Here is a 12,160-nt window from a genome sequence, read left to right as displayed (position 1 = left end):
GGGTTGTGAGCCAGACTCGGGTGTTGGCAGGAGGGTGCGGAGAGGGTCCCCGCGGGTACCGGGGAGGCGCGGGGGAAGGGATCGGGGCGAGTGTGGGAGGTAGGGGTGTTCCACGCGGCGGGGAGGCGTAGCCCCCGGAAGGTGCGCGTGCGAATGCGAGTGTGTGCGCGCGCGCCGGAGCTCTCCCGGTTCCGCGAGGCGCGCGGGTGTCAGCTTGCAGCCGGGGCTCCTCCCTCCGGCCCCCCTGCCCAGCCGGGCGGGCGGGCCCTCCCTCGGTCCCCGCTCGCCCCTCCCCGGCGGGCCAGGCTCTGGGACGCCCCGGCGGAGGCAGGCGGCGGCTGCGAGTTGGGGAGCCCTGGGCTCCGCGCTGCCGGAGGGGCCCCGAGCCGAGCCTCCCCCGCCCCGGCCGGCCTGCGCCGGGCCCGCTTCCCGCGGGGCCACGCCCTGTCAAACTTTGTGGCTGCAGCGGCGGCGGCCGAGGCTGCGGCGAGCGGAGCGGGCCGAGGAGCGGGAGGAAGGGGCGCCGGGCCGGGCCGGGCAGGGCGCGGGAGGCGCGGGGCTCGGAGCGCGGCGGCCCCGGCCCGCGGCCCCACCATGCCCCAGCTCGGTGGCGGTGGCGGCGCCGGCGGCGGCGGCGGCGGCGGAGGAGGAGGCGGAGGCGGCGGCGGCTCGGGAGCCGGGGCGGCCAGCGGCGGGGACGACCTCGGGGCGAACGACGAGCTGATCCCCTTCCAGGACGAGGGGGGCGAGGAGCAGGAGCCGAGCAGCGACAGCGCCTCGGCGCAGCGGGATCTGGACGAGGTCAAGTCGTCCCTGGTCAACGAGTCGGAGAATCAGAGCAGCAGCTCGGACTCGGAGGTGAGGCGGCTCCCGTGGGGAGTCCCGGGCGGGGGGGGGACCCCAGCCCTCTCCCGCTCACCCGCCCTCGCCTTTGTGTCTCCTCCGCAGGCGGAGAGGCGCCCGCAGCCCGCCCGGGACGCTTTCCAGAAGCCGCGGGACTATTTCGCCGAAGGTACGTGGCCGCCCGGCCGCTCGGGTCTCCAGTCCCTCGCGGGCCCCGTAGCGTCCCGCGCCTCCGGTGCCCCGGGGCCCGAGTGTCCGAGCCCCTGCGGCTCCTCCCCGCGCCGCTGCAGCCGCCCTGGGGCGCGCGCGAGGGGCGCTCGGGGTCCCGGTCCCCTCCCGGAGGTCCCCACTGCGGCGCTGTCCGGGGGCCCCGGGCCTCACCCCGTCTTGGTTTTGTCCGCAGTGAGAAGGCCCCAGGACGGCGCGTTCTTTAAGGGACCCGCATACCCGGGGTACCCCTTCCTGATGATCCCGGACCTGAGCAGCCCGTACCTCTCCAACGGCCCCCTGTCTCCCGGAGGAGCGCGCACGGTGAGTGAGGGAGAGGCGGTCGGGCCGCGCCGGGGTGGGCGCGCGCGGGGCCGGGGCGGCGGGACGCACCCCCGGGCTCGGCCGTGGAGTGGGGGAGGGGGCCTCCGGCGCCGATCCCGGGCAGAACTTGTTTGCGGAGTCCAACTCCTCCTCGGTGGCGGCCGCGCGTGAGGCTGCGCCGACCAGTGCCTGTAGAGAAAAGTTGCTCTAACTTCGTCCCTTTTACGGATCGAGGTCTGGGGAGCCACCTCTGGGATCTTCCCCTCGCCTCAAAGGAAGCGTGTGCCCAAAGGAAAACTTGGATTTGTGCCCGCTTCAAGGAGAGGGGGGTACCCTCGCCTTCCTTCCTAGAGATCGGTCAGCTGCCCTTGGCAGTTAGGCGAGGGACGGCTGGAGCCGGGTGGACGACGTGGTGCCCGTTTCTCCAGGGTCCCTGGACGACATTGAGCTGGGGTCCTAGCAAACTCCGTCTTGGTGGTGGGTTCTCCACCACCCCCCTCACCACCGCCGGGCCTCCCTCCGGGGCTCTGCACCGAGCTCTGCTGAGCCCCGGATCGTACACTCCCTGCGATGGTTTTGAGGGAGATCCTAGGCTTTCTCCAAGTGAAGGAACTTGGCTTTTCCCCCCCTTTTGTTGCCGGCTTTTCTCATTTAAAGCGACCGCTAGGACACTTTAAACCTGTTAATGGGCGCGCATTGTGTGCTGGGGGCTGGCATTTACAGTGGTGATTAAGCAAATTGACTGGGCCCCAGACGAAGTGCAAATGAGGGCGGATTCCTTCACCCCTTTCTTGGGCTCTAAGCTCCTGACTCCTCCCCTGCGTAGCCAGGGGGTAACTGTCCGGGGCTGGGAGGCCTTTGTGTCCCCCGGAACTGCCTCTCCATCCTTGGGTGGTTTCCGGGTTCTGGGTCCGCTGGCAGATCTCAGACGAGCACCCACCTACTGTGTGCCAGGCCTGATGCGTGCTGCCATTTAGTCACAGTTCATTCTTTGCTTCCCGCTCAACTTTCCAGCGCCCGCTGGTTTGTTCTCCAGTAGGGGCTGCGAGCGTTGGCCCTTCGGGACTGGCTTTCCCCAGCCAGCAAACTCACTTGTGCAAAAGTTGCCCTTAAATAATGATCCTAACTAAGGAACTGTTAGGTGTGGACAGGTGGGCTGTCCTTGCTGTCATGGCGGGATTGTTTGTGGAGATCGATGGCCTTCATATTTGGTTCAGTGGGCAGCATGATGAAGTGTGGGGGTTGTGGGAGAGGCTCTGATGGATGGAGAGGGTTGTGGAACCATCCAGATCTCTTGGCTTTGCCCTGGCCAGGGATACTCTGCAGCCTTGAATCTGCTGAACCAGAGTACCCCAGGACGTCCTGTTGTGTCACTTTTGCAGTGAAAGCTGGACATTGACCTGTGACCATTGCCTTTTCTCATCCACATTTCAAGAAAACCCGATGTGGGTAAAAGTTGGGTGAACTTTCCCTCTCCTAGCTGCAGAGGATGGAAGCAGACACTTCCTGTAACTTTGTGTGTGATGGGAAGAGTTCTGCCACCAAAGTCCTTTTTCCAGTTATCATTAGGATGTCTGGAGCCGGGGTCTGGGAGCCACTAACCTCTGTGTGTCAGCTTGGAACCAGGGCCTGGGGCATCAGAACTCTTTCACATAAGACTATTTCTCCCTCAAGCTGGACATTCCTCCAATCATTTTAGGACATTTGTATTCTTCTAGCCTCTCAGGTTAAAACGTTTGCACCATGACTTTGACAACTGTCTCTCTGTCACCTGTTTGACCATTAAGGTCCAAAGTAAGACAGATTTTCTGTTTGCCTCTTCTTTCTGTCCTTCTTCTATATTCTGTGTTCTTCTGTATAAGGACTTCCAAAGGCTATTTTTTGCTGATGTTGGAGATTCCTGATGACTAAATCCAGGCTTGTGTAGGATTTTGGAGCTTTCCTTGGGGAAGTCAAATTTCCTTCATCTGCATGCCTCTGATTGTCCCTGCTCATCCTTACAGCCATCCCCCTGTGCAGTAGCCAGTGTCACCACTTCCCTTCCCAGCATCCTAAGATACTCCTTTTCTTGGGGGACTTGGATTCCATCTTGTTCCCATTTCTACAATTTGTCTCCTGGGAGCATTGCCTTAGTAGAATTCAGCCCACCCTCATGTCTGTGCTTCTATGCCTGCCATCTGATTAGTTACAAAGTTCATTGATATGCTAGGACCGTTTTCTTCTAATTTGACTCTATGTTTTGGGCAAAGTGACCAGTGAAGAAAGCTAGTGAGGAGTCAATGAAGTATTCATTTGGACTACAGGGCTGAGGTGATGGTTTTCCTCTGGATGATTATATCATTGTAACTAGTGTAGTTTTCACTGGAGACAAACCAGATCAGAGTGGTCCTCTGATGTAGATAGACATGGGGTGAGGACAGGGAGGGAGCTGCTAGTTTGGGGTGAAGAAGAACTTCGAGTATCTATGCTCCAGTCTCTCTTTTTGGCTTCCTATATCTTTTTTGGTTGTTGTTGTTGTTGTAACTTGTGAATTACACAACTGTTGACTTCATTGCTCTAAGGTGTAAATGTGGTATGTGAATGGGTTATCTTGGTTCTCTGCTGCTACATTTTGTGTGTGCACGCCCCTGCACAAGAGTGTAAGACAGTCCTAGGGCTTGAACTCAGAGCCTGGGCACTGTCCTTGAGTTTTCTTTTTTTTGCTGGTTCTGGGGATTGAACTCAGGACCTGGGCACTGTCCCCAAGCTGTTTCTTTGTTTTGTTTTGTTTTTGTTGCCAGTCCTAGGGCGTGGACTCAGGGCCTGAGCACTGTCCCTGGCTTCTTTTTGCTCAAGGCTAGCACTCTACCACTTGAGCCACAGTGCCATTCCCGGCTTTTTTCTATATATGTGGTGCTGAGGAATCGAACCCAGGGCTTCATGTAATACGAGGGAAGCACTTTACCACTAGGGCATATTCCCAGCCCCTCCCCAAGCTGTTTCTGATTTTTTTTTTTTGGTAATTTGTTTTTATTTTATATATTTACTTTTGCTGGTCCTGGAGCTTGAACTCAGGGCCTGGGCACTATCCCCAAGCCTCTTTGTGCCCAGGGCTAGCGCTCTACCATGTGAACCACGGTGCCACTTCTTGCTTTTTATGAGTAGTTTGTTGGAGATGAAAGCCTCACAGACTTTCTTGCCCAATTGGCTTTGAACCATGAGCCTCAGATCTCAGCTAGGATTACAGGCAAGAGCCATCAGCACCCAGCTTCCCTAAGCTTTTTCGCTCAAGGCTAGTGCTTGACCACTTGAGCCACAGCTCCACTTCCAGCTTTTTGGGTGGTTAACTGCAGTCTCCCTGCAGACTTCCCTGTCTGGGCTGGCTTCAAACCAGGATGCTCAGATCCTAACCTCCTGTGTAGCTAGGATTACAAGTTTGAGCAACCGGCGCCCGGCTTGTTGCTAATATTTTTGTAGAACTACCAAACCAGAAAAGTGGGGCCCAGCTGGAGTGTTTTCAGGGTGGTCATGGACTTTAGGAATAGCTGGCAGAAGGCCTCAGCATCCTTACTAGAATAATTGCTACAAGAACAAAGGGGCTGGCCAGTCCTTCTCCAGCAGCATTAATTAGTAAGTGGATATGAAAAATTGTTTAAGATGAAGAAAAACCAAAAGAAAACTGTTCATCGTGGTTGGGCAAGCTAGCAACAAAGTGATTAAGAGAGTAGTTTGGGACTATAACTTGAGTGCTAATAACATTTTGGGAAGTAGCATGTCTAGTTTCGGAGTGCAACTGTAGTTTATATGTCCAGCATGTAAATTTAGAAGTCACTATTATGCACCTCAAGTACAAGCTGCTTATGTCTTTGTCAAACACTCCCAACTCAGATTTTTTTTTAATGAAATCTTTCTGGTCTTTTAAAATGTCAACTTTTAAATTTCCTTGTATCTCAGTTTCCCTTGGGTAGCCTTGGAATGCCATTGGCATTCCTGTTCTTTTAGGCAAGCAGAAATGTGTTTTGTTTTGTTCTTGGGGCAGGAATGGGGTTTAAACTCGGGGTCTCTTGCTTAATAGGCAAGTGCCTATCACTTGAACCTGCCTCCAGCCTTTTTTTGCTTTTAGTTATTTTTTTGATAGGGTTTTGTTTTTGCCTGGGGCTGGCTTCAGACTTTGGTCCTCTTGCCTACACTTCCCTCATAGCTAAAATTAAACTCATACCACCATGCCTGGTGCATTTGTTGAAATGGAGTCTTGCTAACTTTTTGTCTGGGCTGTCCTAGAACTATGGTCCTCCTGATTTCTGCTTCCTGAGGTAGCTAGGATTATAATTATGAGCCATAGCACCTGGACCCAGAAATCTCTTTGCAAGTATAAGAAGATTGTGCTGGGGAATTGTATATAACAGCTAAGGAAGACCTTTTCTTTTGGAAGATCAGTACAAACATGCTGTTTTTGGTAAAATTCTTTTAAGTCATTTCATCTAAATATAACTTGTGTTCCATTTTTTGCTAAATATAACTCTTGAGTTTAATGAGTGCTTTTCACATGGAGTAAGCTTTTGGGAGGGCCCTGCCTGTGTTGCTGAAGTTTTGGCACTTGGATTGCTAAGCTGACATTTGGTTTCAGATCCATGGGAGGACTTGAACCCTGTCGATCTTTTTCCTTTGGGTAGATAGATCTGGAAGGGAATATCTGACTTGGCTTGTTAAAATTTTGGAAAGGTGAGATTTGGCCTCACTCTCCATTGATCTCATTTCTAGAGCTTCTTGTGAAGGTAGGCTGGTGTGCTGCATGAGTACACACACACACACACACACACACACACACACACACACTTAACCTTTAACAAAGATTATTCCAGTGGTTATATTGGACCAGGCATGATGATGCATGCCTGTAATCCCAGCTACTTGAGAGGAGATAGGAGGGTCTTCATTTGAAGCCAGCTTGAACAAAATATTAGTGAGACTATATCTCAAAAAACAAACGGGATGTGGTGGTATGCATCTGAAACCTCATATACTCAGCGGGTAATATAGGGGAATAACTGTATAAACCTGAGACCGACCATGTCTGAAAAATTAGTTCATTAGGCCATAAGTTCATAAAGCAAGAAAAGGGTATGGGCCCTGAATGTGATTTTTAATTTATTTTTTAATGCCAGTAATGGAGCTTGAACATAGGATCTAGACACTGTCTCTGAGCTTTTTTTGCTCAAGGCTAGCACTTTAGCCACTTAGCCACAACTCCATTTCTGGCTTTGGGGAGGTGGTGGGGGTGGGAGGATAGTTAACTGGAGTTAAGAATCTCACAGACTTTCCTGCTCTGGCTGGCTTCGGACCGTGATCCTTAGATTTCAGCCTCTTGAGTTGCTAGGATTACAAGTGTGAGCTCCTTGACTTCTTCAGTTGGTGTGTAATAAGTATTTATCATGGACAATGGCTAAGGAACTATGAGTGATAAAATGTATTAGACCTAGTCTTTGCCTTAAAAAATAACAAGGGAAAAATACTATTAGCTTTGTGAGAGGAGAACTTTGTTATAAGGCAGTTAAGTCTGGTGGAGCATTTTTAAAATAAGGAGGAATTTGGAAAACTTTTTGAGCTGAGTCAATCAAGAAAGTTCGGTAGAGGAAATGGTTTCAAACTAGTGTTCGAAAAGCACTTGCTTTTAACTTTATTTATGCTTCTGTGGTGCTGGGGTTTGAACTCAGGGTCTTATGCTTGCTAAGTGGGCATTCCATTTCTTAGCCACGCCTCCAACCCTTTTTCATTGGTTATTTTGAGATAGGGTCTCATTTCTTGCTTTAGCTTGTGCCGGGATGACCAGCTGCCTACTTCCATGATGCTAGGATGACAGATGTGCAGAACCTGCCTTATGACCTCAAACCACTATCTTTCGCATCTCAGCCTCTTAGAGCAGCTAGCACACTCCTTCTGAAATTCAAAATAATTCTTGTTAATTGTAGAAGAATGAAGCAGGGCAGAGGTATTTAAAGAACGAGTAGTGTTTCACTTCCATCTTGAGGTGGAAGCCGGTATAAGGACAGCAAAGTCAAGGAGAGAGGAAAGTTCAGGGCTATTGGAGGGGGGGTATGGTATTGGGGGGTATGGTATTCAGGTGGCTATACAGCTTCTTCTGTCACATTTGCCTGGAAGGATGAGGAATCAGGGAAGGAGAAGCTGTGAATGCCGGGAAAGGAATCTGCCCTTAACTCAAGTGGCAGAAAAGAAGCATCAAAAGTTACACCAGGAGTTGGGATATATATATATATATATATATATATATATATATATATATATATATATATATATATATATTCTAGAATACTTGTGTAGCATGCTTGGGGCCCTGGGTTCAATCCTCAGCCTCACTAAAAAAAATGAGGAGGAGGAAAGGGAGGAGGAAGAAGAAGGAAGAGGTGGCCAAGCACTGATAGTTAACACTTGTACTCCTAGCTATTCAGGAGGCTGAGATCTGAAGATCTGGGTTCAAAGCCAGTCCAGGCAAACAAGTCAGACTTTTATCCTCAGTTAGTCAGCTAGAGGTGGATGTATGGCTCAAGTAGTACAGCTACAGCTTGAGTGAAAAACCCAAGCAAGGGAGGGAGGCCTGAGTTCCAGCCCCAGTACTGGCACGCACACAGAACTTGCCAAGAAGTTATGTGACTCACACCGCACACACTGCTGCTTAGAAAGATAATTGTGGGCTGGAGGGGTGCAGTGTGGGAGCTAGAATAGTGTGGAGACTTCCAGGAGCCAAGAGAGAGGTAAAAGGGTTCTTTTCCTTCAGTAGAAAGGAAGCGTTGTCTGGGAGAGGCCGGGTTGCTTGCATTTCTTTGAGGAGAGGCGGTACCCAAACAGAAGGTAGCTGATGTCACTGTTAATTCCTGGTATCTAGCCTGGGTGACCTGCGGAATGACTTCAGCAGGTGGAACCCTGGCCTGCCACCTCAGCGCTGGGATAGATGCTTCCAGAATAATAGCTGGGCATTCTGAGAGGCTGTCATTAGGAGCTGCTTGGTGTCTGTGGGGACACCATAGGTTCTAGGGGAGGATGCTGGGAGCAACGAAGGGGAGGGGATGCTCAGCAGGTAAGGAAGTCATTGAAGGAGCATAGGGCCAGGTGGGAGAAGGCTCCAGGACACAAGCCACATTTCACCTAAGAGATGTTGGAAAACCAGGCTCTAGATAACTTATTTAAAAAGACTGCCCCCCCCAAAAAAAAGGCGGACTTCTTATTATTAACCCTTGAGGGTGGAGGCCTGCCAGTCAACAGAAGCATCAGATACCAAATTCAACTTCCAGTCTCAGGCAAATGGAGGGAACAAAAAAAGCCCAGGTTTAGAGAAGGAGGAAGGGAAGAGCCATAGGCTCTACAATCCACTGATGAAAGTGTATTAAGGATGTTTGGAGGAGCACTCAGACAGGGCTGAAGGCGAATGGAAAGGAGTGGAGGAGGGATGAGATAGAGCTTTCTCTGTTGATGGAGTGGGCATGTTAGGTATGCTCTCACTTTTACAGCTAGTTGGCTGGGTTAAGAGTGTTGTTGGGCCTGGGGAGGCTACAGGCTCCCTTCCTCTCCCTTCAGTTCCCTTCCAATTCTTTCCCCTGTACTAGGGCTTGAACTCAGGGGCCTACACTCTTGCTTGGCTTTTTCATTCAAGGCTGGTGCTCTACTACTTGAGTCACATCTTCATTGCCAGCTTTTTGCTGGTTAATTAGAGATAAGGGACTCTGATTTGTCTGTCTGGGTTGGCTTCAAACTTAGACCCTTAGGTCTCTGCCTCCAGAGTAGCTAGGATTACAGGCATGAGCTACCAGTGCCTCTTTTTTGTTGTTGTTGTTGGTTGTTCCTGAGCTTTTGTACTCAAGACTAGTGCTCTACCACTTTGAGCCACAGCTCCATTTCTGGTTTTCTGGTGGTTAATTGGAGATAAGAGTCTCAAGGACTTTCCTGCCTGTGCTGGCTTCAAACTGCAGTCCTCAGATCTCAGCCTCCTGAGTAGCTAGGATTACAGGTGTGAGCCACCAGCGTCTGGCTCAGGCTTTTCCTTTCTACTTCATTATGAAGCTGAAAATGCTGTGGCTTCCTAGCTACCAGTTAAATAACGAAATATTTGTGTGTTGATATAAAGATATGACGCACCTGGGACATTCTTGCCTCTTGTCTGGAGCTGGCTGGTTTTGAAGGGTGATAAAGATGGGAATCAAAACACAAACTTGTTTGCATTTGGGGGCTGATTTGAGTAGGAGATTAGTTGGGGGCAGGGCAGGATTATAGAGAACTGCCCCAATTTGGCTAATCTAATCTATCTTGGAGGTGTTTGTGTTTTAATTCTTTTAAGCATCCTGTGTCTTGTATTAATTATCTTTTTCCAAATTGGACCAAATTTAGAGAGGAATGAAATAAGTGAAGTTTCCAGAACCTTGGCACTTGTGAATGTAGGTGTCTGGAGGAATGCAAAGGGGACTTGGCCCTTTCCTCTGTGTTGAACTTGCTGTCCTAGAAACAGATTGATTTTTGTCTTTCATCAGGTGTGTATACCCTGAGTGGATACTTTAAAAAAAATATTGCAATCTTTAAGTAATTGTGAAAAGGGGTTTTAATTTCACTTACCAGTTTATAAGTACAATGCATCTTGGTCAATATCACCCCTTCCATTGTTTTTCCTCATCTCTCCCAACCCCACCCATCCCCTCAAGTTTCCTGGCTCTATTTTCATATATGTACATTGGATATAATGACTATATCTGCCCACCATTTCTGTCTCCTTTTGTGTCCCTTCCCTTTTACCTCATCCCTCAAAAAACATATTGCAGCTTCCTGGTATTCATTTGGTTAAATTGTATGTTAATTGTTCAGAGGAGTTACACCGTGAAAATCCTGCCGAGTACATCATATTTCTGTTTATTTATGTATAAATGTATATGATCCTAGTTATGGTTTTGTTTGTTTTATACTGGTCTTGGGGCTTGAACTCAGGGCCTAGGTGTTGGCCCTGAGCTCTTATGCTCAAGGCTAGCACTCTACCACTTGAGTAACAGTTCCGGCTTTTTGGTGGTTAACTGGAGATAAGAGTCTCCTGGACTTTCCTGCCTGGGCGCAGTCCTCAGATCTGAGTCCTCCCCGGTAGCTAGGATTACAGGCATGAGCCACCAGCGCACAGCACTTAGTAGAATTTTTCTGAGTACTTGTAATGTTCTAAAACAAATTTCAGAATCTTAAATCTTTCTACTGTGTGCATAATACTGACTTTTGTGGGAAATGGGCATTTAATGTAGAAGTATACTTCAGTGTTTGAAAAGAAAGTAAAAAAGTGTTTCTTAAGCATGGCTTTTTAAAGGAGTCTTCGTGAAATTCTAAGAGGTGGTGACTCTAATTAATTACTTGGAGTTGCTGGGACAGGAAATGAATTTGCTCTCATGCCCCCAGACTGTTACAGCATTTTTGGAAATCAGTTTTCAGGAGAAGGAACAAGGCCCCAAGTGTTCACCTTGATTCTAGAAAATAAATGCAAGCACACTATTCACAGAATGAAACTATATATAAATGGCTCCCAGATACATAACTATGTGTCAGGCTCCCATGATGCTAATTAAGACAAGAATACTTTCTGGCATCAGATCCACATTAAGATTTTGAATTCAGATTGTTCATGCTGTGTGTGTGTGTGTGTGTGTGTGTGTGTGTGTGTGTGTGTGTGTGTGTGAATTACACACAGCAAGCGTGGGCTGAGATGGTTGCTCTTTTGGGCTGTTCCTAAGGCTGTAAATGGCTTCACTCTACTTGGAAAGCATTTGTCAGTGGCTACTAAAATCTTGATCTTTTTCATCTTTCCTGAGCCACTAGGAGGGGAAAAACTTGTTATTCCCATTTTGCCTTCTGTGCAAACAGACTTGAAGAGGTCAAGTTTGTCCTATCAAGTTGCACTGCTGGTCATTGCTGCAAGTGTCACCATTTGAACTTGGTTGTGAGTCCAAAGTCTAGCTCTTCACATTCTACCCTTGTAACTTTGCACACAAGCCTGATATCACTGGCTCCCTCTCTGGACAGGGCACTGACCTATGTTTCCCAGCTCAGAAATCCTGGGGGGAGTTGTCACTTGGGACTGGAGGGTGGGGAGAGTCCTCCCAGCCTTACCAACGGCCACTGTCCCTTCCTTTGTCAGAAGTGGTCTGAGTGAGGGAGTGGCCAATGGTGAAGTTGTCCTGCCTGGCCAGGCGGCAAGTGGAGGAAATCACCTTTAGTCTGCTGCCCCAGGAACTTTAGCACTGGAGGAAAAAGTGGTTATCTGCTAACTTTTGACTTGTTTGGAAGCTGGAGGCTGGTTTTGTTGCAATCGGTGAAGGTTGGAAGAGCACACTAGTAGAAGAAAGCCCAAGGAATAAACTTGCTCCCTATCCCTATGATCTATCTGGATTGCAACATAGTTAACAAATCAAGCTCTGGTAAACCAAGCATGCAAATATTATTTCCCTATGGTTTGTTTCATAAACTATTTGATATTTTAAGGATCTTTAAGCTATCAGTCCCAGTTATTTGTGAACCATTATTATGGAATAAACTGACCATGAAAGAAATACTGGAGCCAGGTGACAATGTATTGCACCTGTAATCCTAGCTACTTTGGTATGCTGAGATCTGAGGGTAAGGTTCAAAGCCAGCCCAGGCAGACAAATCCTTAAGACTTTCATCTTCAATTAACCAGCAAAAAAGCTGGAACTGAGCCAGATGCTGGTGGCTCACGCCTCTAATCCTAGCTATTTGGGAGGCTGAGGTCTGAGGATCATGATTTGAAGTCAGT

General features: G+C 49.3%; 1 protein-coding gene across 1 annotated transcript in view; it reads left to right on the top strand.

Annotated features, from left to right (window-relative positions):
* The first annotated feature begins 590 nt into the window (after positions 1-590).
* The window catches only part of Tcf7l1 (transcription factor 7 like 1), a 153,612-nt gene continuing 142,042 nt past the window's right edge, over positions 591-12,160 (top strand). Inside the window, exons 1-3 of the mRNA XM_048352582.1 lie at positions 591-858; positions 949-1,012; positions 1,247-1,374. Of these exons, the coding sequence (XP_048208539.1) occupies positions 595-858; positions 949-1,012; positions 1,247-1,374 (456 nt within the window). The 5' untranslated portion in view covers positions 591-594. The remainder of the gene's footprint in view (positions 859-948; positions 1,013-1,246; positions 1,375-12,160) is intronic.

This window comes from Perognathus longimembris, chromosome 8, assembly GCF_023159225.1.
Source record: "Perognathus longimembris pacificus isolate PPM17 chromosome 8, ASM2315922v1, whole genome shotgun sequence".
Taxonomy (NCBI): domain Eukaryota; kingdom Metazoa; phylum Chordata; class Mammalia; order Rodentia; family Heteromyidae; genus Perognathus; species Perognathus longimembris.
This window is presented reverse-complemented; position numbering and strand designations above follow the sequence as displayed.